Source organism: Peromyscus leucopus, chromosome 19 (genome assembly GCF_004664715.2).
Source record: "Peromyscus leucopus breed LL Stock chromosome 19, UCI_PerLeu_2.1, whole genome shotgun sequence".
In the NCBI taxonomy this organism is placed as follows: Eukaryota; Metazoa; Chordata; class Mammalia; order Rodentia; family Cricetidae; genus Peromyscus; species Peromyscus leucopus.
The window spans coordinates 31309140-31333427 of NC_051079.1; the positions used below are offsets into that span (position 1 = coordinate 31309140).

The following is a 24288-nucleotide window of genomic DNA, read 5'->3' on the forward strand; positions in this document are numbered from 1 at the left end:
CAGCATTCAGAGTTATCTTGACTTCTATCATGGCATATATTACAGATGGAAAATGTGTAGAAGTCTCAAAGCTACTTGTAAATTCTTAGGTCATCCTGTAGCATTGGGAATTAGCTTGGCAGGATCTGAAGGACTCCTTAGATGACTCATCCTATCTCCCCCAACAACTTTGTATATATTTCAACCATCTCAGTTGTACTCAAATTGCCTACTAACTCACTTAGACTTCTTAGTCTCTAGTTTGCATTATTGTCATTTTGTTTTTTAAAAAGCTTCCCACTGACAGGAGAACTCAACAGTTAATATACAGAGCTCTGACACTCCCCTTGCCACGTCTCTCCTCTTATGAACATCTTATGTTACTATGGCTTACCGGTTATAACTAATGATCCTATGTTCACACACTGTTACTAAGCTACAGAGGCATTTATATTTCTTTGGTTTTTACCTAATGTGCTTTGTTCTAGGACCATCTATGCCACATATACTTGTCTGGAGAGAGTTTCTCAGACTTCCCTTGCCTTTGATCTTAAAGCTCTTGACAGCTTTAAGAAATACCAGTCAATGCATACTGTAGGATACCCCTTGTGGGATTTGCCTGGTTTTTCTCAGGACTGAAGACCACAAAGCTAAAGCGCCATTTTTATCACTTCATATCAGTCAACATGTCAGCGTGACTAATGCCTCTGTTGACGCTGAGCACCTGGCTGGAGTAGCGTTGACCAGGTTTCTGCACCAGAAACTCCCTCCTGCTCCTCTCTGCGCTCTCTAGAAGGAAACCGCCAGATGCAGCCTACACTTCAGGGGTTGAGCTGTGTTCATTTGTGGTGCTTCTTCAGGGGGTCATCCACATCATTTCTCTGGAGCTCCTCAGCAGGGGCTTGCCTTTCTTTCCTCACATTTATTAACATGCATTAGAATCATATTATGCACTAATGCACTTATATCAATATGGACATCGGCTTTGTGTTTTGGGGAATGACCTCAAGCCATTTTATCTTACTGTTCACGTTGCTCTGCTTTGGCTACTGGGGCTCTTCCATTGGCTCCTGTGTGGCTTTGACATGTCTTCATCCACTTAAAGTGTTGCATTTGAATTCCTTTCCTTCATGGCTTTATTGGTGGCCCCAATGCATCATATAGATCAATTTCCTAGTAACAGCATCAGACAACTTTTCAGAGTCCTGGTTCTTCAAATTGGAGAGTGGTTTTGGAAACTGGGATATGGGTGTTAATTGTGCTCACTGATGCTGGGATGCTTCTCTCAGCTGTTAAGAAAATTCATGTACATATGTACATACCTATGTGTGCAACACACATTCTACACAGAGTTGCCTACACACACATGAACAGGTCTCTGATTGTAATTCATAAGCACATAGAACACTGGCTTCTTCTTTTTTTTTTTTTTTTAAAAATTTTGTTTTGAGACAGGGTTTCTCTGTGTAGTTTTTGGAGCCTTTCCTGGAACTCACTCTGTAGCCCAGGCTGACCTTGAACTCACAGAGTTCTGCCTGCTGGGATTAAAGGCATGTGCCATCACTGCCCGGCTTCTTCCTCTTTCTTATCTCTAAGCCTTGACCTAACAGTGACAGGTGACTGGATTTTCTAGAGACAAGATCAACGCTTCATTCATGGCAGGATTCCCAGTGTTTTGGACTTATATTTTGAGTTGATACTGAGTTTACCTCATAATCTGGAAGAGGCTAGAGATAAGTCTGCAAATGTTACAAAATACAGATTTCAAAGACAAAGATCACAACAATTTATTAGGGCAACCGCACAGGAAGGTGTGCTAACAAAGGTCTCATTTAAATGTTTTTATTCAACTCAGTGAAGGAAAAATGACAGTAATAGTTCTAAGCCACACAGAAAGGATCCAGGCTTCCCTGGAAAGGATTCAAGTGCCATACAATGATTTGTTTCTCCACAGCAATTTACATTTATTAAAATAGATAATAGACACAATCATTGTCAAAATAGAGCTTCTAACCCTGTACCATGTCTTAATACATTCTCCAAGTTCCTGACAAACAGGCACAAAGCCATGGAGGATTAGACTGTAAGTGGAGGCTCATTCTAATAGCACAGCCGGAAAAAAAAAAAAAAAAAAACCCTCACACTTCTGGGGAGTAAAATAAGAGCCAAGATCAGCCTTTGAAGGTGGAGGGTGAAGGTGGAGGGTGTACAAGAGAAAGGTGCTACAGTGATGCCTTGGCTGGAGAGAGGACCAGGCTCTGATGTGACACTCTGCATTAATGATGCTAATTTATGCCCAGAGAAGTGTGCGCACATGACACAGGGAATTTAAAGAGGTCTGCATTATGCCAGGAGCTCATCCCCAGTCTCTTGCAAAGGCATGCGCTTTATGCAGGGACTGCTTCACCTGGGCCCATAGGATGTCTGCTCTTTGTCAGATTCATGGGAACAAATCACTTATCCACTCATTTCCAATCTATTCTCTATCCTGAAGACAGAATATGCTTTTTTTTTCCTTTTTGTCCTCGAGAAACCAATTTGGCCATTGCCTCCAATCTTCCTCAAATTAAATTTTTTTTTTCAAAACAGTTTCCTTTTAGTCCTACCAGAAAAAAAAGCAAAAGGGTCATACACACTTTCAAAGATCTTCGAGATGAGGTACCTAGCTAGTTATGTCCTGGGACATTGAAGCCACATCCGCCACTTTCCATTTCTCAGAATGAGCATCCTGTCTTCTACAGGATCCAGCCTTTGTATGTCTGGTTATCCGGTTGGGCCAGCCTCCCAACCTTCAGCCTCACTCCTACCATTCCCCAAGGACTGCACATTCATTCTCTTATTATTAAAGACGTCTTTGTTCAGGTTTGCCTTTTTTTATTTTACACGACCATAAGCGTAAGTTTATTTGGAGCGATGGTCACACTCGCTGTTGTGCACTTAGCTTTGTTACTTTTTGATTAACGTGTTTTTCCCGAGGGTCTTGCCATTCTACACTTGTGGCCCTAACTTCATGCCTGGCACACAGTAAACGCCTCATAAATATCCGTTGAGTAAATAAGAAACTGACCACACCATCCACCCACACAATTTGTCAAGGTTCTCTGAGCAACAGAACCTGAGATGCTGAAGAACATACCCTTATGCACCAGAGATCTGATTGGTTGCCATAGGGATAAGAGAAGGAAATAGCATTGCTGGGCTCTTAGTTTCCAAAGACACAGAAAAAAAAAAAAAATGTGCTGAAATGAATTTTTTGGACCTGAATCTAAAAGGGCATGAAAAGTCCTAATCAGAAGAATCCCTTTTTAAGTATAGTGTTGTTTAGTGACTAAGTTTTACCCCTTAAAGTAACTGTTTTTAAGGAATTTTGGTTCATGTAACAACTTTCTAGGTGCTACGATTGGTTTCAAGGCACTAGTCACGGACTCCGGACTGCATTTAACACCGTGCTGAGTGCTAGGTGCTGTGTTAGGCCACCGGGTACATGCTGAGCAAGTGAGACAGGCACTGACCTTCGGGTGGAGGGCAGAACCAGCACCCTAACAAGGGGAGAAATGGCTCCAGATAGTTTCTAGTGATGCGGAATGGAGACGCTGCCTCAAAAGCAGAGAAACACAAGACCAAGACAGAATTCACTGTTTTGTTAATCACCTATGCTGGTTCAAGTGTCTGCCATGGATAACCTTCCTCATTCCTCCACAGTACCAAGTAGATCACAACAGTGCCCTTTTTCTGCTTGATGGAGGATAAGGCATTTCATGCTTTCATAGAGTTTAAATGTCTTCCCTTTTTAGAGCAAAGGAAACCATAGGTTTTCTATGGAGTAATCTGACCCACCAGCTTCTCTACCACTTCGTTTGCACACGCCCACGATCAAAATACCCTGTTCCCTAGGATGCACATCTCACCAGAGCATTTCTATTTCACGCCAAGGAAAAAAATTCTTTACTTGGTGCCAGCGGAGGAATAATTAGGGATACCCAAAATCTCAAAGGCAACAGAGAGATTCTAAATCTCGCAAAGAATGTATGAGGAATCTCCAGATAACCACTGCACTACCCTGAGGTGTCGTGCAGTACTGGAAGCTTCACTGGTCCTTGATAATTATGTGCAAAATATTTGCTGGATGAGTGGACATGCATCAAGAAAATTAGCCAGTTGAAGTATGACTGCAGGGGACTTGGAATAGAAACAGTTGCTCACTTAGCAAGAGGAAAAAACACTGAGAAAGAGTATCCTTTCCATCTCCCCTATTACTGCCGCCACTAAAGCCATAGGCTTAGTGAAGGTCAGGAGGGTAGAGTCTCACAAACGGAACCATGGCTGTCCCAGGACTCACCATCACTTCACTTTCTCCAACAGAGAAGGGAAATCCACAGATTGACACATAGTTCCAATTACACTCTCAAGCAAATAAACTAATGGTGTCTTTGTTTTTAACATAACAAATTATATTTTGATTACAGGTCATTAGTGACCATGAATATACAAAACTATTTGCATTTCACTTGGATGTCTGAATTATAGTCTTGTCTTCACACTAGCTCAGCCAAGCTTCCAAAGGGAGAAGCCCCTTATCTGCCTGTAAGCAAAACTTAAACAAACTAACAATTAGCCTCAGGGATTGGACTATGATGCACAGGGCTCTGTTATTTTGGCTCATTGTTGTTCTGCTTGCTATAGAATTAGCCAGTCCCTTTGTGGTGGAGACATAATCTTCCTGCAAAAAGACAGTGTGATCGCTCAAAAGGTTCTGAGTCATTCTCAGTGCCTGGCAATGCATTGGTGAGGGAAACAGACCTGCTTCTGGGGTACCACTGCAGACTATCCTGAATTCACAACACAGTGACTGACTAGAGTCCAGATAAATGCAGGAAGCAGGTTGGGAATTACCAGAAACACAGAGGTGACAAGAAGAGAATGGAGCGTGTACGCACACGCACACACCACACACACACACACACACACACACACACACACCCCAGCTGGATAACCAGGATTCAAAAAGGGCCAGTGAGGGCCTTGGATTATCTGCACTAAGAGCTAAGGTTCTCAAAAAAGGAATTGGATAATTGCCAAGCCTCAGTTTCATTTTGTGCTGAGCTGTACAGAGGGGCATGGAATGATTAACAGAGATTAATAACCTCAGAATGAGCACCTTTTAGTTTAGTAATTGTCATTTGGGACCAAATCCATGCTCCATCTCTTGGAGAGTTCGTTTGCTTTTTTTTTTTTTTTTTAAGGTCCTCTAGGGAGTGTGACTTTTAACAACTAACCTTCTAAGTCCACCAAATTAGAGGCGTTTCTAATAAAACAAGTAATGTTGCTTCATCTGTCTCTGCAACCATGTTTACTTTTTACTCTGTTCCGGCTTCTGAACAGATCATTCATGCTTCAACTCCACGTGCAGAGGGCCAGGGAGATTGGGTTTTACCTTACAGCTTGGCTGGCCTGAAACTCACTATATAGACCAGGCTTCCCGCTGGAACTAAATATGACATGCCAGCATGATCAGCCTCTGCTCATCTTTAAATCTGCCTTATGAAGGAGTTTGGTCATGAATTATACAGTGGTGGAAAATGTAACCCCTAAAATCTAACTTTGTCAGTTTTCAGATCCTAATCTATTTCATGGGGCTTTTGTGCAAGTTTTACCTCCCCAAGCTTCAGTTTCTCTATATGTGAAGCACACACCACAATAGCGTCACTTCATAAGGTGATTACTACACGCCAGCAGGCAAGAGATCCACAGCAAGTCATTTATTCAGTAAATGGCACCCAAGTGCTTAATAATTATTAACTACTCTATGATTCAAGTTGGCACCCATTAAATAAGATGACTGCCAGCCTCCTTACACGGATCTCCTGCCACAGTTTCTTGTTTGGGGAAATCAGAGACAACCATATATGGTTTCATGTCACAAGTGTTAAATAATTTCATGCTGTGACTTCAAGACAATCTTAACCGACAGTCTAATGAATTCTATTTTTTAAAGATATGTGAATTTGTGAAAATGACACTTCTCAAAGACTGCATATACTTTATACTTCACATTTACTCATTTGCTAAGCTATGTAAAATGTTTCAATAGTTTCCAACTCCTTAGTATTTTGAAAAGGGCAAAAGACAAAGCAGGCATCCATTGCCATCTTTCTCAAAAGTTCTTAAAATGCCAACTCCCAATTGTTTCTACTGCAGGTTTTGTGCTTTTGGATATACAAGTATGATCTCTCTTTCCTCTCCCTCTCCCTCTCCCCCATCTCTCCCCTCCTTCTCTCTCTCTCTCTCTCTCTCTCTCTCTCTCTCTCTCTCTCTCTCTCTTCCTCTCCCTCTCCCTCTCCCCTCCCTCTCATTCTTGCCCATGGTAGAGAAGCACAAACATTGGAAAGTCATTCAAAATCTTTCCTATTTTATCTCATTAAAGCAACATTGAAAGTGTTATTGTGGGTTGTAATGAAACAAGATAAATCGACATTACAAAGCCATTATTAAAACACATGAGAGAGGAAAATGTGAACTTTTTGTAGCCAGGGTAGACCTAAACTGAATCTCCCAAAACACACACACACACACACACACACACACACACACACACACTTTAAAAATAAACCCCATCTCTTACGATCTTACTTTAAAAAGTTATCTACATGTCTGTTTGTGTGCCTACTTGTCTGCATTTACCACATGGAGGTGCCCTTGGAGGTAAGAAAAGGGCATCAGCTCCCGTGAAACTGGAGTTCTAGGAGGTTGAAAACTACCTGATATGGGTGGTGAGAACCAGCCCTAGGTCCCTTACTAGAGTAACAAGAGCCCTTAATGACTTAGCCATCCATTTCTTCAGCCCCTCCATCCTGGGCTTAAAATGCACTTTAAGAAGTATCTTTGGAGAGCTATGTGTATGGTTGAGTGGAAAAACACCTGTTTCACACAGGCAAGGACCTGAGTTTGAGCCTCAACACTGCTAAACGCAAAGACAAAAAGAAAAATAAATTTCTAAAGTACCATAGCTCCCCAGGGACACTGATGCCTGGTACATTTTTGTCCATACCTGGACAGAAAGAATATATCTACATATATAATACACACACAAAAAAAAGCACACGCATGCTCAGCTACATAGTATTTCTACCCTTATGTGGCCTTGGGCCACTTTTGAAGTCACATTCATCCTATGACAAATATTCCTTTGAGAGCTCTCTCGTTCCTTCTTTGCTTTTCTCCCAAACAGCTTAAACTTTGGTTTCTCTCTTCCGTGTTCCTATCAACCTCTGTTACAAACTCGATCTCAAAGGAGACTTTCTGGTGATACTTTTTCTTAAAACACCACTGTATTCACTTAAATTTTATTTCCAGGATGCAAAGCTACACCCTGTAAAGGTAGGCACCTTTTGCCACAAATGGTTTGGAGAAATGAGTGAAAAACACCATCTGATCAAAACAAGGGACATTGCCCAAGGTTGTGCGAGGGCTTTCAAAGATTTAGTACCAGTTCACAGTTGCTGTTTGTTCCTGCACAGTGATTTCTATTTTCACACTCAAAAATCACCTTTGTGTTTGGACCGTCCATTCCTCATCATATGCAAAGTAAGAGGCCTATTCTGTGTCTTCATTTGTCTCCAGACCCCAAGCCCTTGTTCTCTGTTCAACCAATGAATTCATCTGTCTTGTTCACTAGCCTATTCAACCTACTTCTCTGTCATCAATAAAGTACACTATGCTCTTGTCTCTCTTGTCTACCTGGCACCCTCTCTCTTAGCAATGTTAAAATCATTAAATTTATCATCCTCATGTACATTTGATCAAAATAGTATGTAATTATTAAAATCATGAGTCAAACTGTCTCACATACAATTATTTTTTTTTAATATATTCAGTCTCACAGAATAACCATTAAGCAGTTAAAATTACTCAGTGCTTCCATGTTGCTATTTGGTCAAGAGTAGCAGGCATAAATGATAATACCTTTGCTTCCATAGATGCTTTCATCTGGGTAATTCATGCTTCATTATTGTGCCACTATTCTCTCTCTTGGGGTTTCTCTTGGCTCCTGTGACAAATATGGGGTTCAGATCCAGGCTTCAGGAGTGGGTGGTGATGCTTCAGATTTTGGTAACATACAGCTGCATTTACTTACCCCAGCCCCCACCCAGTCTCTTAGGTGAGATTGCTCCTGATATAGCAAGTTCCAACTAATAGCTTAGATTCTTACAGAATTCCAACCCAAGAGATTATATTGATTACTTAATGAGGATCAAATCACCACCAGCCTGAACTGATACTGGCTCAAGGATTAAAGATGGGGAAGTAACTTATTTACACTCTGTTCTGTCTTACAACAGTCATATTGTATACTTTAGGACTTATAGACGATATTAATATTAATGAAAATAAATCCTAACATAACTCAAGAAAATGCTATAACTGTGTCCCTGGGACCACCATCAGCTTATTATATACCTTGTCACATGCATAGTGCTCATAGCAACCTTAAGAAATTAAGGGCTGTGTTATCTTCGTTTTATAACAAAGATAGATGGGCTTAGAAAAGTTCAATAATTTGCCTTAGGACATAAAAATAGCAACCTAGTCATCTATGTTCTTACCACCTGAAATATATTTTTAGTTTAATGCCAAACTCTAGGGATTATGAAGACAAAAGTTTTATGGTCCAGTATGAATTATATTTGTGACCACTAAAGTCTTGTAGAAATACTGCAAACAATAGAATAATTGCCCATTTACTGTTCAGTCCATGGCAGGGACAAAACTAGTTAAGATACAACTGTTGTCTGATTTAATCCTTCAGACAGATACCTATGAGTTAGGTATTTGGGTATGATACACAGCCATGAAGGAGAACCAAGTCCATGGGCTTCCCTACACTTTTAGAACTCACCAAGGAATGTTTAATTCATCGAGGCTTGTGTCGCTGGCTAGGGACATGGTCTTTGAGACCTTTTGATTTGGCAAGCAGACAATGATTTCAGAAATGAGGCACAACTCCTACACAGGTCCAACAAAGAATTTAGGTGATGCACAGAAAGCCAAACACTCCAAATTCTCACTTATAGGTAGAGGTTTAAAGAAAAAAAGAACACTGACTTCATAGAAAGAGAGAGAGAATGGTGGTCACTAGAAGCTAAAAGAAGTGGGGAGAAAAAAGATAAGAGAGGGAATGTGATTGCAGGTTTGACGAGAGGTGATGAAAAGTCCAGGAGGACAAGACAAAAGAAGTCAAGAAGAGCTAAGGTGGATGTGCACAAAGTTGCTTTCCCCAAGGAACCTGCTGTGAAGGACACTGATGGCCACCATCTTGCACAGAGATTCAGCACAAAGGAGTATTTTTCTCCAGCCTGAGATTGCCCCTAAGTGAGAATCCAATTATTATCTAGGACTTTAACAGGAGAAAAGCTGTATTCTGAGACTCAGAATCCATAGCCTTAAGTTTTCTAGCACAAAGTAGGCCCATGGTCATAGATACGTTGATTGACACCATTGGTTCTGCTTCCTTGTTAAAAAAAAAAAAAAAAAGTAAAAACAAAGCTGTATTCATTTGCTGTTCACTGTTGTAAGACCTTTGCAAACAGTTTGAAGGAATCCAAAACTCTTATATGCATATTAGATAGCACCCATATTGTATCTAATTTCTTCAATGACAAAAATTTGATCACCAATTTAGGCAAGTTGGTTTACAAAAAGACTGATCTGAAAGGCCAGAGGATGAAAATGTCATCAGCACCAAAATATCCGTAGAACAGTGTGCTAAGTTGTTTTCATGGTTAAAAGAGGTTCTTTCTCAAAGATCCTAGTTCCCTGCAGACTTGATGGAAACAGACCAGTTCTTGGAAGTATGAAATGACCAGAAGTATCTTTCTGTGAAAGCAATGCCAAACCACCATGTCAACATTCATGACACAGATACCCTCAGGAACTCAAAAGGGGGCATCAGCATAGTTTGCCGAATATGTTCTATTCTGTGTTCCTATGTTCCTATCCAGACTTCGAAGTACCATGTCATTGTCTCTTGTTAGTCTACATTAGAAAGCATAATTTCTCCATGTATTAAGGCTGGCAAAGTGACCCAGTATGGGGAATAGGGTCCCAAGAGCCAATAAAAGAGTCAGAGATGGCCCCTGTTCTCACTGTTAGGATTCCCACAAGATGGCCAAGCTACACAAGTTGTAACGTGTATACAGAGTGCCTAGGTCACTCCCATGGTTCTGGCTCCCTGGTTGTCAGTTCAGTGTCTGTGAGCCCCTATAGACCCAAGTTGGTTAATTCTGTGAGTTTTCTTGTGGTGACCTTGACCCCTCTGGCTCCTACAATCCTTCCTCCCCATCTTCTGCAGGATTCCCCAAACTCCACCTAATGTTGGGCTGTGGGTCTGCATCTGTTCCCATCAGTTTCAGGATGAAGCCTCGCCTTGCCTAGCCTTAATACACAGGGAGGTGCTTAGTCTTACTGCAACTTGATATGGTACATTTTATTGATACTCATGGGAGATCTGTCCTTTTCTAAACAGAAATGGAGGAGGAGTAGATTGGGGGGGGGGGTGAGAACAGAGAGGGGTTGTGGGGGATGGACTGGGAAGTGACGGGGGAGGGAAAACTGCGGCCATGATGTAAAAGACATACATACATACATACATACATACATACATAAATGTATTTATAATAAAAAAGAAAGCATAGTTTCTATTTTATACCGATTAGGATGAAGGGAAAGGACCTAGTGAGGGCATCTCTCTGCAAAGAGAAAAGAGAAATTTCTTTCAGAGTTTATTTTGAATAAATGGAGCAGAGATGATATATAATACTATTGACTGATTTTCCCCCATCTTATTCCAGTGACTTATCTAAGAACTGCAAGAGCAAAGAGAGAAATTAAAGAAGCAATTTCCCTTATAACTTCATATGTATCTTAGACTATGGTCTAAACTTCAAGTTATCTATGGATTAAAATGGCTTTGTGGTATGATATCATCAGCCTGCTTTTCCTATTCTGGTTCTCTTCTTAAAATATTTTGTAGGTCACCAAGAGAGAGTAAAACTAAAGCAAGGATCATGCTATTCTAAGCATACAGTTTCTTTGGAGCTAAAATTGGAAACGCATATTCTTTGAAGTTACTAGTTGTAGAGATAGAAATCTGTTTGATCAATGGCGCAAAATTCAGCTCTGGTTCACCTTGCCAAGGTCACTTTTCAGTAAGTCAACAACAACAGAGTGCCTGAAGGTTGCCTGGGTCATGAAACCAAGGAGGAACACTAGGGTTCTCAGACCTACAACACAAAGCCACGCCATCTCATGTGTGGATGGCATTTTCCTGTCCATGTTACTCTGCTGCGAACAGCCATATTGCAGTATTGCTCTCTCACAGGCTGCCCCTTGTGTAGACCTCTCCAGTAGGACCCGTTGTCACTAATCCACCGATTAAACATTTGAAGACTCGCTCTGACAAAGCATGCCAGAAATTCCTTCAGAGTAATTAAAACTACCTTCTGAGTCAATAAACAAAGCCTGTGAGATCTTTCATGTGCAGAGGGGTTGGCTCTGGCCCACTGGCTCAGGACGTTTTTTCTCAGCTGGGTCTTCCATCACTGCAATTGATTTTCACTGGTTCATCTAGACCCTTGCCCACCCCCACTACAGGAAGACTAGCTGATGTCAGAGATACCATCTTACATCTCCTGTTTCAATCAAGAGACAAGGACTAAGAGAGGACTGAAGCTCAGGCCAAGCTCACCATCAATGCTTTTACCCAGCCCTTCAGGTAAGAAGCCTAGAGAAGGATTCTTGCTGCAAGTCACCACCACTCCAGAGCTCCAACTGATTTTCTTTTGGGGAATTTTTGTGTCATCAAAGTAAAAGAAAGAACTCGGGTGAGCATCTGCTACTTTGAGATCCAGAGGCTCATCTTCTAGATATAGCGTGCACTCTATGAATTGTTTTTCTGTACAATGATAGCTTATTGTTTTTATTATGTAAACAATGTGGAAAGTTGTTCACAACTGTCATATATTATAGGAATACAGAGTAGGAATTAGTTAACATTTCAGCAGCCTGAGATAATTACCATTAATATTTTGATAGCCAACTTTCTTATATGATAATATAAACATACATACAAGTTTATATAAGAGAAACCCTAATTGTACATAGCCATTTTATCATGGATATAGAGACCTTTAATTTTCCTTAAAATATGGGGGGCTTGCTTATACAAAGGACATTTTGCTTATCATAACTTGTTATATTTTTCCTTATGAATGTCATAGCATACTGACTCATAAACATGCATGAGGTTTCATGGTCAATAAATACTTGCTGAATGGTTCAAGAATAGAATGACAGAATAAACAGAATGGAAAGTGTAAAATGGAAACAAGCCAGAAGAGAGTCTAAGTCCTTACAAAAAAATCACATAGTGCATCATTTGACAGCTCCTCTGTATCTTTAAACTTTAACTGGGGTAAGAGGACCTGACTTCATCATCTTTACAGGAATCTACAAATGTGAATCCCCATGCAAATTACACATGTAACTCTCCTTTGAGCCAAGCAACCATCATCTTGTGGGGTCCAGCTTTGCCTGTTTTCAAAAGGATTTCTCTAGCCGGGCTTGTTGATTGTTTGTGGCCCCTTATAGAGGGGGTAGGGAAGGTCATGGAACCCTCACCTAAGTATCCAGCTTCTTCCAATCACTTGCATGTAGTTCTGACTTAACTGCATGTGGCTTGGGGAGGGGCAATTGTATATAGGTAGAGGAAGAAAGACAAGGGGAAGGGGACTTCACCTAAGCCACCAGGCAGAAGCCTCTATTCCTGCTGGATAAAGGCTCTCAGGGGTGGCCTGCTAGGGGGCAGGGCACTCACACTATGAGTAACCTCTCATCTACACTCTGTAAAGAAACCCAATAAACTCATTGGTTCCCCAGAGTGAACTTTGACAGAATTATACCTCTGTTTGCCACCGAGACCTCAGGAGAAGGGTCCGTATGACTTGTGTCTCCCCCTAGGAAGGAATTTCAGCAACATCATGCCACCAGCTGCTGCTCCAACTGCAGAGGGGTCATCCATGTACTTTCAAATAAAAGACGGAGTTCCAAAAGCATTTACTAAACACCTGCATGCCAAGGTCTACCTTGTCCTCTATGTAGCCAACCAAAAGGCAAAGGTGAAATCATTGCCTTTCAGAAAAGGTCTGTTCTGTCTTTTCCTGTCGGCCTGAAATTGGACCCCAGTTTCTACATTTGTGAAGTGGGAAGAATATCTATACTTCATAAAACTGTGATTATTAGAGATCTTAGGGCATTCAGGGAAGTAAACACTTTGATGAGAAACTGTCGGTTGGGCACAGAGCATGTGGATACCTCGGAAGGGAAGCACAGAGGCAGAGAGAGCAAGTGGTCCAGAGTAGTGGGACTCAGCACAAGCCATCTTAGGTAGTTTGAAGATGAGTTCACGCTGAGAAGATGAGTGGACAGACAGGGAACATTAACATCCATAAGCATGGGGGGAAACTGTGGACAGACTAACCTTCTTAAAGGGCAAACAAGAGAAAAAAAAATGTTTTGCCTTTGAGCATGTGCCAGTGTCTAGATCCAAACGATCCCTGGGAGGGACTCAAAGGCAACCTGCTTGTCAAGTTACTGGAAAAAGAAAAGGACCTGGTTTGCACAGCAGGCTCAAACCCAAGTTTCTAAGGCTTATGGGGGGAAAAATCCGATCCGAAAATTTCCATTTCATATTGTGCTGAGGAAGCTCCGGGACTGACTAAGCAGGTTGGCAACAGACACACAATGTGACAATCAGATCGCCTTTGTGTTTGTCCCCAACAGCACAGGGTTCAGGTCCTGCTAAGACCTCAGCATTGTTTTTATCTCTGGCTCTGCAGGGAGGGCAGGAGATGGGATTAAAAATCAGCCACCATCAGGGATGTTAGATGCCATCCCATAGCCCTAGGGAAGTCGTAGTTTTACTTTTAAGCTAAAACCATTGAGGAATTCCCAGAAGCATAGCCCCACATATCTGTGCAGCCTTAATTCCTGACTTCAAGACAGAAGAGGCTGGTGATATTGGTAGATTCAATATTATAAAAGGGTGATTTTAATACTATTTGGCCAAATCTCCACTGAAACTCATTGTTTCTAGAAGATGCCTTAACATTCATGATCCTCTAAGACAGTCCTGGTTTTCCTTCCTACCCCCATACGCATTTTTTTTTTTTTTTTTTTTTTTTTTGGTTTTTCGAGACAGGGTTTCTCTGTGTAGTTTTGCGCCTTTCCTGGGACTCACTTGGTAGCCCAGGCTGGCCTCGAACTCACAGAGATCCGCCTGGCTCTGCCTCCCAAGTGCTGGGATTAAAGGCATGCGCCACCACCGCCCGGCTCCCCCATACGTATTTATCCACTCAGTCAACCATCCATCCATCCATCCATCCATCCATCCATCCATCCATCCACCCATCAACCCATCTTTAAATTTTATGAATTAAGCATGTAGATCACATACCATGTATACTTTTTAATGCTTCATAAAATGTTTTCATTTTGAAAAGGCCTCAAAGGACCTGGTATCCTGACTTCAAGACTTCAAGGCAATGCCCCAAATATCCAAATCAAATGAATTGGAACCTCCAACTGACTTCCAACTGTAAAAACTAAAGATAGCCCAAATGCAGCCAGCCAGCAGGCTTTGAAAATGGACTCACAACCACTCGAAGCATAGCAGTCATAATTTATTCACATCTATCAAATGAATTTGATTCACATTATTTTTCATTCCCACCAAATTACAGTGTCAATTTTTGGGGAAAAGTAGTGACATTTGGAAGTCTTAATACAACAATAAGCAGAATTTCCCTTTCTCAAGCTTTGTCTGAGTTCAAATTACATTCAGCTATATGTTCATTGTATTAACCAGAAAAATAAAAGCACAGCTTTTAGAAATGTCAAATTTGGGCCCCAAGAGAGGTTAGCTCATTAAACAAGCACACTGGTTGTCACACTGGGTCAATAATTCTTTGAAGTTACCTACTTACTAGTTTGAGGAAAATTAACATTTCTGGGTCACCAGGTTCCATATACTCATCTACAAATGATGCCCGGGAACCATGAAAGTAATTTTATTTAACATAAGTGGGCAACTGCATCCCAGGGAACAAGCTGCTCACCAGTGCGCTTAATGGTTTAGAACTGAGCCTGCCTCTCTGCTCAGAAAGGGCAAAAGAGCCGGAGCTCCAGGAGAGACAAGGCCAAAGGGTTTGTATTAAAAATCAGTTTATAACATTTTTCTTACTCTCATCCTATATAACTTCCCTGAGATGAACTTAAAGACCCTAAAATCTGTGGCAATGAGAAGCTGAGGCAAACTGTGACCAGAACAGAGGTGGGGGGGGGTGCACCACAGAGGTTGTAAAGAATTCACTGGTACAGCTCTCTCAGAAGGCAAGCTAGAAATGTCAGCTAGACACACAGCTGCTCATGTCATGTTGCCTGGCACTTACCTTTAGAAGTGTGTTGTAAAAAAACAAGTGAAGACATGATTTAAAGACAGTGTACCATTTGTCATAAGATTATAACAAAAATGGGTATAATTTGAACTTACAACATGGACGGAGTAGTAAAATTATGGTTCTACTATAAGATGTATTAGAATACCCCCCCCCAAACCCGAGTCCAAATAGACTAATGTCAGATATGGTACCGTCACATGTCAATCTAGCATTTCCTCAATTGTCATCTCTCTGTGTGTCTGTCTCTTTTGTGTGTGCATGTGTGCATGCACACGTATGTACATGCACACATACACACAGAGGTGGGGGGAACATCTGGAAGGAAATATTGATGTCTGGAGCGACTTGCTTTTCTTTTAGGCTTTTCTCTACACACCAAATGCCCATTGGTGTATATGTACTTGGTTGTCTCCTAACACTAGTGCTTTCTCACAGTGTTAGTCTTTCTAGAACACACCCATTGCCACAAGCTACAATGGAATAGAGAACGCATGCATATTCTTGTCCTTGTCATGAAAAGCTCACTGACTGCTGCTATAGTACATCCACATACTTGTTCAAAATGAAGAGCATACCAAATTTCCATCCCATTATGTTATTTATAGGAAATTATGACATCTAAAGTATATCTATATCTACATATACATATCTCTATCTATCTATCTATCTATCTATCTCTCTATATATTATATATATATCTATATAAATTGTAAGAGGTTTGTACAATAAAACACCATTGTAGCATACTTAAATTTGTCCTTAAAAACATGCTTTTGGTTTAGATATAAAAATTGCAGGTTTTCTCTTATGTGGAATCTAGACTAAACTATATATTTACATGACAGAAATTACATTATATTACATTACAGATTTATACTATAGGAAAATAGAGGAGAAACTGTTTTAGGGAGCAAAAGTGAGAGAAGGCATGGGAGCAAATATGAGCAAGATACAGTGGTAAATATATGTTAAAAAGGCATAATGAAATCTATTATTTTGTACACTAACACAAAACTTAACTTCAAAAGTATTTTTAAAAAAATGGGCCAGCATCCTGATTTGTAAATAAAGCTCCTCTAGGAGGTGACTCTGTGGCATAGGCAAACTTCTGCTTTTTTTTCTTGAGAACTAGTAGTGTTTGTTTCCAAATCTCTCTTCTTCTCTTCTCTTCTCTTCTCTTCTTTCTTTCTTTCTTTCTCTTCTCTTCTCTTCTCTTCTCTTTCTTTCTCTTCTCTTCTCTTTCTTCTCTTCTCTTCTCTTCTCTTCTCTCTCTCTCTCTCTCTCTCTCTCTCTCTCTCTCTCTCTTTCTCTCTCTCTCTCTCTCTCTCTTTCTCTCTCAGTTTTTCAAGACAGGGTTTCTCTGTATATTTTTGTGCCTTTCCTGGGATTCACTTTGTAGACCAGGCTGGCCTCGAACACAGAGAGATCTGCCTGGCTCTGCCTCCCGAGTGCTGCGATTAAAGGTGTGTGCCATCACTGCCTGGCCATTTCCAAATCTCTTGATGACTATTTCGGCATATATCAGGTAAAAGGGAAAAAAAAATGGTGTAAAAAGAAAGAAAATGCTTGTTTCAGATGAAAGGTATGTAGAATGTTTTTAAAACATGACAAAGAGCTGTGATGTTAAATGCAGTAGGCAATCATAAACATCTGTAGTAAAGATGGCTTATAAGGTAACTATGCACATATATATTTATCACTGGATCTTGCTCAAGCACATAAAATTAGCTGTGGTCTTTACCCTAATGGGTCTGGTGTATGCAAGAAAAATATAGCCCCAGACATGAGATTTATACAACATGTACACATTTTACTTTTCCCTAAAATTAGTGAATACTCTTCCTAAAAGAGAATGCCACTATCGATAATATAGCTCTTTGAATTTTCTCAACTCTTTGGCATACGGGGAGGTGAGAAGAATTCTTTTGTACATCTGACATCAAAACAATATATGTTGCTCTATCCCCTGCTTTTTTTTTTTTTTTTTTTTTTGAATTAGAAAAGACTTGGCAAAGACACACAAAGAGCCGTCCAGGTTACCTTTTTACAACAATATAGGGGCGAACACAGAAGCCACACACTGCATGGTGTGTGTGGTTAACTACATTTGGAGAAGGGCAGAGTGTTGTCTGCCCAAATCGATGGGAAGATGCTTTGGAACAACGATGCTGAAACTGCCCCAGCCACTCCCCATGCACAGCACACCCTGCACTATCTATGCTTTAAACTGGTAGATTTGCCCTCCACACTGTGACAGTGGAGTATCAATATAGTGTGGCCTTCCTGATTCCGAAAGGGCACAGGGGATTTATAACCTTCCATGGAGTCTTGGGTGCCGAGAGGAGAGTCTATTGTGCCTCTCAAATGATCCTGTGATGGAGAGTTCAACTTCCCTGACTGGCACTTGCTCTTCCCTGTCAGTGAGGCAAGGTGAGCAGCACCCTGCTCACCAGATGGTTATTTGTCCCACCAGCCACCTTCGCCGCATCCCGGAACTACTCCAGCCTAGGGCTGCCTCCAGCACCCATGCTGCAAGGCAGTTCCTGCCAACAACTTTGCCAAATGGCTCCTCTCAAAGTCATGGGCTGCCCAGACAGACTGGCTCCTCCATCTGCAGCAGCTTTTGGCAAAGAGACATTTCCCTTTCTGGCTCTACCTCTTGGCTGCATCAGAACCTTCTTGCCAGGAGAATGATCTGGCCCCTCAGTCCAGCCAGACCTGGAATTCTGGAGCCGTTCAGAGCTTATGCCTGCGTCCCCTTGTCCCACCCCTCGGGCACAGTGTCTGAACATACCAGAGGCCCAGACGATCATGGATACAGACAAAGATCAATGCAGACATTTACGGCCGGTAAAGCTACAGATTTGTCCCTTCCCTCCCCCACCCTCAGCCTCATCATTAGCAGATTAGTAAATGGAAGCTCAGAGACCAAAAGTGGCTAATTACTGTGGCAGGCTTGGGAAATCTACCCAGGGCTTCTGGGGTGCGTCCCATACCAGGGAATTGCCTCTCAGTTTGTTGTTGTTGCTTCCCCCTCATTCATTTTTAAATTCGTGATAAAAAAAACAGGACCCTTTGTCCTGGTGTTGAATCGGAAGAGTATTTTAGAATCCTGTGACAACATCATGACTTCAGTTTTCAGTAGTCATGGTTCATACACTGAGTAGAGGTATTGTAGTGTTGAGTCCGGGTTTTGAATCAGGCAGATTCGGGTGTGATCTGGGTTGTACTATTGTGGTGTAATAACCTCAATTCTGCTCAAACTTTTCATTTAAATGGAGACAAGATGAATATCAACCACAGAACTGCGAGGACTAAAATAGGAAGATACTCTAAAGGCCCGGCTGTCCATGGCATACGGAAAGCCTTCTCCAACTACCAGCAATCATTCATGGTTATGGATACTCAGGCCCACACGCATTTTAGATATAGTACAGCATACATGGCAGTGGTGTGCCTGGTGATCTTCTTTTCAGGTCCTTGTGATTAACTGCCTAATCAAAGGTTACATGGAGAATAAATGGGTGAGGGGCAAAGATGTCTTTTTACCCTTCTACTAAGAAGTAGGAGTTAGCATCTATCTCGTCTTTGAGGATTATAAACTCAGAAGAGAGACTGTCTGCTCAAATGTGTGTGTGTGTGTGTGTGTGTGTGTGTGTGTGTGTGTGTGTGTGTGATCACTGCTGCAGCTTCTCTAATACAAATGTAGAACTGGCTGTCCATCCATTCACAAAGGAACTCAACTGTGGGTACAGTCATAGCATGGAGGTTTGTGTAGCCATTAGAAAGCACAGGCAAAGAGGAGTTTGGACATGGAAAAGACCTTTAAGACTAGAAAAATTACCAGACAGAAACAAAAGTACAAATAAACAAGCAAGGTATATTCATTTAAGTGACCAGCGCCATGAAGCATGTACCATCTAACAGATCTCAGCTTCCTTGGTTCAAAACCTGCCCACCTCTAAATTTTACACGTCTTTTGCACAGTACCCATATACCCTCCTTCATTCTTTGCAATTGTCATAATTAATTAAGGTTTGTCCTGACAGTCTGAATGCCCCTTTCTGTTGCCCAGGATTCATTCCCCAAAGAAACCCATGCAGGCAACTTAGTTTTCTATGGATTTTACACATGCCTTGCATATCATCACTCTTCATTTTGTCCTTAGTAAACTTGGAGCCTAAGAAACTTGAGAGTTCCTGGGTTATTTATCACAAAACTCCTAGTGACCTTGTAGAACTAATTTGTTTTCAAATGGAGAGCTGAGTCAGGGCCTTGAGAGAGAGATTTTAGAGCCCGGTTGGAAAGGCAGAAGGAGGGAATTGGAAGGAAGAGGATGATAAACCAAATGGAACCCATCTTCCTGTCATGGAGGTTGGGGGAGTGGGTGGAGAGCAGCTTTGGCCTCAGGTACCTTCACATTTGTGTTCAAAAAGATGCACCCAACAGCATCTCTGCACTCTCTCACTGTAGGCCAGGCACTGATAGGAGCAGTCACCGGTCTTTGCAGATGGAACTGCCTCAGCTCAGTCCAGAAACTCACTTCACTGTTCATATCTTATGGTGGGGGGTTGCAAGACACTGAAATGCTGTTTATAAAACTCCAGCTAGTTTCTCACATCTTGACTCCTCAGTTCCATAAATATTTCATTCTTTTCATGCTAGAGAGTAGAACTAATCTATAGGGGTACCGTCAGCTAGGGGCTCTGGCACTGGGTGAGGGATTTAGCTCCCTTTCAGCAAGAGGATAGATTGGGCCCAGAAATATGCTCTGCTCTGTTGGAAAGGATTGATCTAGTGAATCCAGAAGCACTGACTGATCATGGAGGGGTATCTGCCATAGGTAGAATTCAATTTGAATTTCCTCTCCCAAAATCCTGACAAGAAGCAGGGTAGCTGGGCAAAAATCAGGTGCCCAGAGTCCAGGTTGTCATAGGCTCCAATCTGGTCATGTTGTTTAAATCAATGTGCTCACAATACAAATGTGTTTGCTGTATGATTTTGTTTGGTTCTCCGTATCATGGAATTTATTATTTTGAAATGAGGCTAGTGCTTGATTAATTGATCCCACCTTTCACAAGGATATTAGGCAAGTAAACACGAGAAACACTCAGGAAAATGCCTAGGTTAGAGTCAGGACTCATGACACCTTCCCTCAGTTTGGTGTCTAAATTGGACCCTTGGTTTCTTCTTAAACGCAAATGTCAGAGTCTAGGAATGTCAGTCTATAGATGTGCTCTTTTCATTGAGTATTATCAATATTTTGACAGGACTGGTGTAATAATATTCACCCCAAGTTCACGGCTATGCTTCTGACCAGCACTCATAAAGGGCTTGCGCTTGCCCCTGGGGACCCAGTTGCTAATAATGAATACTTGCTGGTAATTTCAATGCACTCTGGTTATTATGTTGAGTTGCAGAACATTTCCTGTCCCCAGAAAGGTCATTTACAATAGCATAAGGCATAAGGCAGCTTCTTCCCACCTTCCATTTCAGGTTTTTCTGAGAGCTTAAACACTCATCCATATGCATTGGAAGTACCATTCTGATCTCCCATTTGCATACAAATACCAAGGCAATTGAAGGAACTAGAGGCGCCTCTCTACAGTGGACACCACTGCCTTCCTGCATCTTCTTCTTAAAAGCCATCTTTACACACTTGCCCAGATTTATCCGTCATAGCAGCCCTTCTTCCGCTTACAGGGATGGAGGAGGGTGCTTTGCTTCTCGATGCTGCAGAATTTCACTCAGATCTCAACTTTTAAGATGTCCAAACTCAACACATGTGAGACTGGATCCTTTTTATTTTATCACCCTGCTTACACATGACCATGTATTGTTATGTGGAAACTTTTGATATTTGGGTAATTATGATATCAAAATCCCCATTCCAATGTGAAGTGCTTTCTGCTGTAATTTCTTGATTCCAAATGAAGATCAGTTTCTTTGTAACTTCTCACTCATTACCTCAAATTCTTCCCTGAAATAATCTTCTCTTAGGTAGCTCATCTTATTCACATGGTTTCAAATAATTTTAATATGCTCGTGCTATCTAATCTAATTTAGATATTATGTCTAGGACTTTCTGAAGCATCAGGAGCAGATATCTGCTTACTTTAGAAAAGTGGTTCTCAAACTGTGGGTCTTGACCCCCTTGGGATCTCATTTCAGATATTTACATTATAATTCATAACAGTAGCAAAATTAAAATTATGAAGTAGCAACAAAATAACTATAGTTGTATGTGGGGGGGGCTCACCATAGCATGAGGAACCATATTAAAGGGTTGCAGCATTAGGAAGGTTGAGAACCACTGCTTTAAAGTCTGGTTGTAAAACTATACCTGTCATTGTCCTCTTAAAACTTACTAATTTCCCAAGTCCATTTCCTGTTTCTCTGCCAAGGACCCTGTGTATGGATTCTCAAGGCAAACCTCTGGGAGTGTCTTCAGCACCAGCTACTGCATTCACACCCAAATTGGCTTATGGAGTAAGCCTGGTACAGTCTTTTCCTATAATGTATCTCTGATCCATCTGACTTTCCATGTCCACCGCAGCCACCATCCTGTGTAGATTTGTGCCTCCTCTTATCTCCCAGCTTTCCTTCCTACCCAGCTCTTACTCACTCTTCTAACCCCACCCTACACAGAAGCCAGACTGAGCTTTTGGAGGAAAAAACGACAACACTGATGTTTCTCCTTTATAGAAATCCTTTAATAGCTTTCCATCCATCTTTGGATGAAGTCCAAATTCCTTTTGAGCAATGAGGTTCAATGGGATCTGACCCCTGAATATCTCTTTGGTCTCCCCTCACCCAATATTTTATTAAGAAAATTTCCAAAGAGGCAGCAGAATGAACAAAAATGCTTTACAGCGACGATTCATGGACCCACTTGGTTTTCATCATTAATGCTTTATGGGCATTTTATCACATTGCCATCTATTTACCCACTCCTCTGTTCTTCCATTAGTCAGTCTTGGTTTTGGTGTATTCCCGATTAACTACAGACTCCTCCCTCATTTTTAAATACTTTCCCCTATAGTCATAGCTATAACTATCTCTCTACTCCTTAAATGTGTCAGATGATTTTGAGTGTCTGGGTTCCTGTTCCCACTGCCCCTTCTCCCTAAGGCACCTTGAGCCCTTGCTAATGCAGCTCTCATCCTTCAGTCCTTAACTTAAACTGCCAGATGATAATCTACCCTCAGATCCCAGTCTAGATTAGACCCCTGTTCCATCATAGGTGTGCTGTACGTATTGACTTGCTAAATTAACGATCCAATATTTTATCTCGCCTGTTAGACTGGACATCCTATGAAAGAAGAGGCCATGTCTGTACTTGAACATGCATCTTTTTTTAAACTCTGCAGAAAGCTAGGTGATATTTCTAGAAAGACTAAAGGTAGAACCCACCAACAACTGGAAGGAACTACAAGAAGCAATTAACCCATTCTTTCTTGAATAATGTGTAAACAAGACGGCTTTTCTTATGGCTTCTGGGAGAAAATGGAGCTTAGTGATACCAAACTATAACCAGCAATTAAGAAAATTGGTAAATGACTAGTTCCCTGGCTAGAGGACCAGACGGGTGGCTTCTGCCATATTCCTGATAACTCTTCCCCTTGACAGTACCCTCAATCAACATACAGCTTAAAGCAAGAGAGAATGTTTGATATGAATACCAATAGTTAGAGTAGATTGGGGCTGATTTGTGGTAGGCAATATCATAAATGCTTTTTCTGTATCAGATCATTTTTTTTCCCCTATGGCATAGGTTCTAATGTGATTCCCATTTTAAAGCTAAGAAGACTGAGGACTGTAAAGCTATTTTAACCCGTGTCATTTATGACACTATTCTGTGACCCCATTTGGAAGTACAAGGTCAATTTAGAAAATCCACAGACTGCCATAATGAAGACAATTGTTTCAATTACTACAGAAGACATCTAAAAATGCAGAAAGTCACATTTAGATCTTAGAGAGTCTAGACACGAACCCTTAGGGAACCTTCAGCCCCATATCTAATGGAACCACCATGTTGACTTTATGCTTATGGTCACCCCAACTCTGTCTTTCTTTACATGTCACCTATGTACACATTTTAAAATTACTTCTGAGAAGAATTCTGCTCCAGATAGAAAGAAGTTCAGCTCATACACTCAGGAAACCATTGTCGTCTTTCTGGTCACAGGAGGCTACATACAGAATCTCCTAGTGAAAACATGTGGGCTTCAAGCACAGTCTCTAGCTCGAAGACTACATGTTCCTAAATGGGTGTCCTTGTAACTAATAACATCTCTAGGTCTCAGGGGCTTCCGTTGACATCCCATTCTGGATATGTGGAAATGTGCATAGAAAAGCTCAGAAGAAGAATGCTTGGAGTAGGAAATGCCTGATGATGCTGATGCTGACTTGAGAAAGCTAGAAAGACAGAAAGCTAGAAAAAGGTGGGAGAGGGCAGCAACTTTGACGGCCCATCAAGGAGAAGAGAGAGAGAGAGAGAGAGAGAGAGAGAGAGAGAGAGAGAGAGAGAGAGAGAGAGAGAGAGAGAGAGAGAGAGACTGAGACTTAGTTCATGGCATATGCATTGCTAGATGAACCTGCCTGCAGCTACCACTTACAATGCAAATTGAGCTTGGAGTCCTTCACAGTAACTACACAGCAAACCCCTTTCAGCTTTAAATAGAACACTGCAGTGTGGGGTGAGCTGAGCAAAGTGGGGGGGGATCCAGAGAAAACGTGAAGGAGAGTTTAGCGGAAAGCATTCTGCTGTATTTGAGCAGGCAGAAGTGTGAAT

At 41.4% G+C, this 24288-nt stretch overlaps 1 protein-coding gene across 11 annotated transcripts in view; it reads right to left on the reverse strand.

Moving 5' to 3' along the window:
* The window catches only part of Ppp2r2b (protein phosphatase 2 regulatory subunit Bbeta), a 410600-nt gene that overhangs the window by 226254 nt on the left and 160058 nt on the right, over nucleotides 1-24288 (reverse strand). For 3 of the 11 annotated variants that reach the window (XM_037197125.1, XM_037197128.1, XM_028881725.2), the window contains one exon: nucleotides 7942-8026. The exons of the other annotated variants lie outside the window; for them this stretch is intronic. In XM_037197125.1, the coding sequence (XP_037053020.1) occupies nucleotides 7942-7978 (37 nt within the window). In that variant the 5' untranslated portion in view covers nucleotides 7979-8026. The remainder of the gene's footprint in view (nucleotides 1-7941; nucleotides 8027-24288) is intronic. 11 annotated transcript variants of the gene reach the window in all.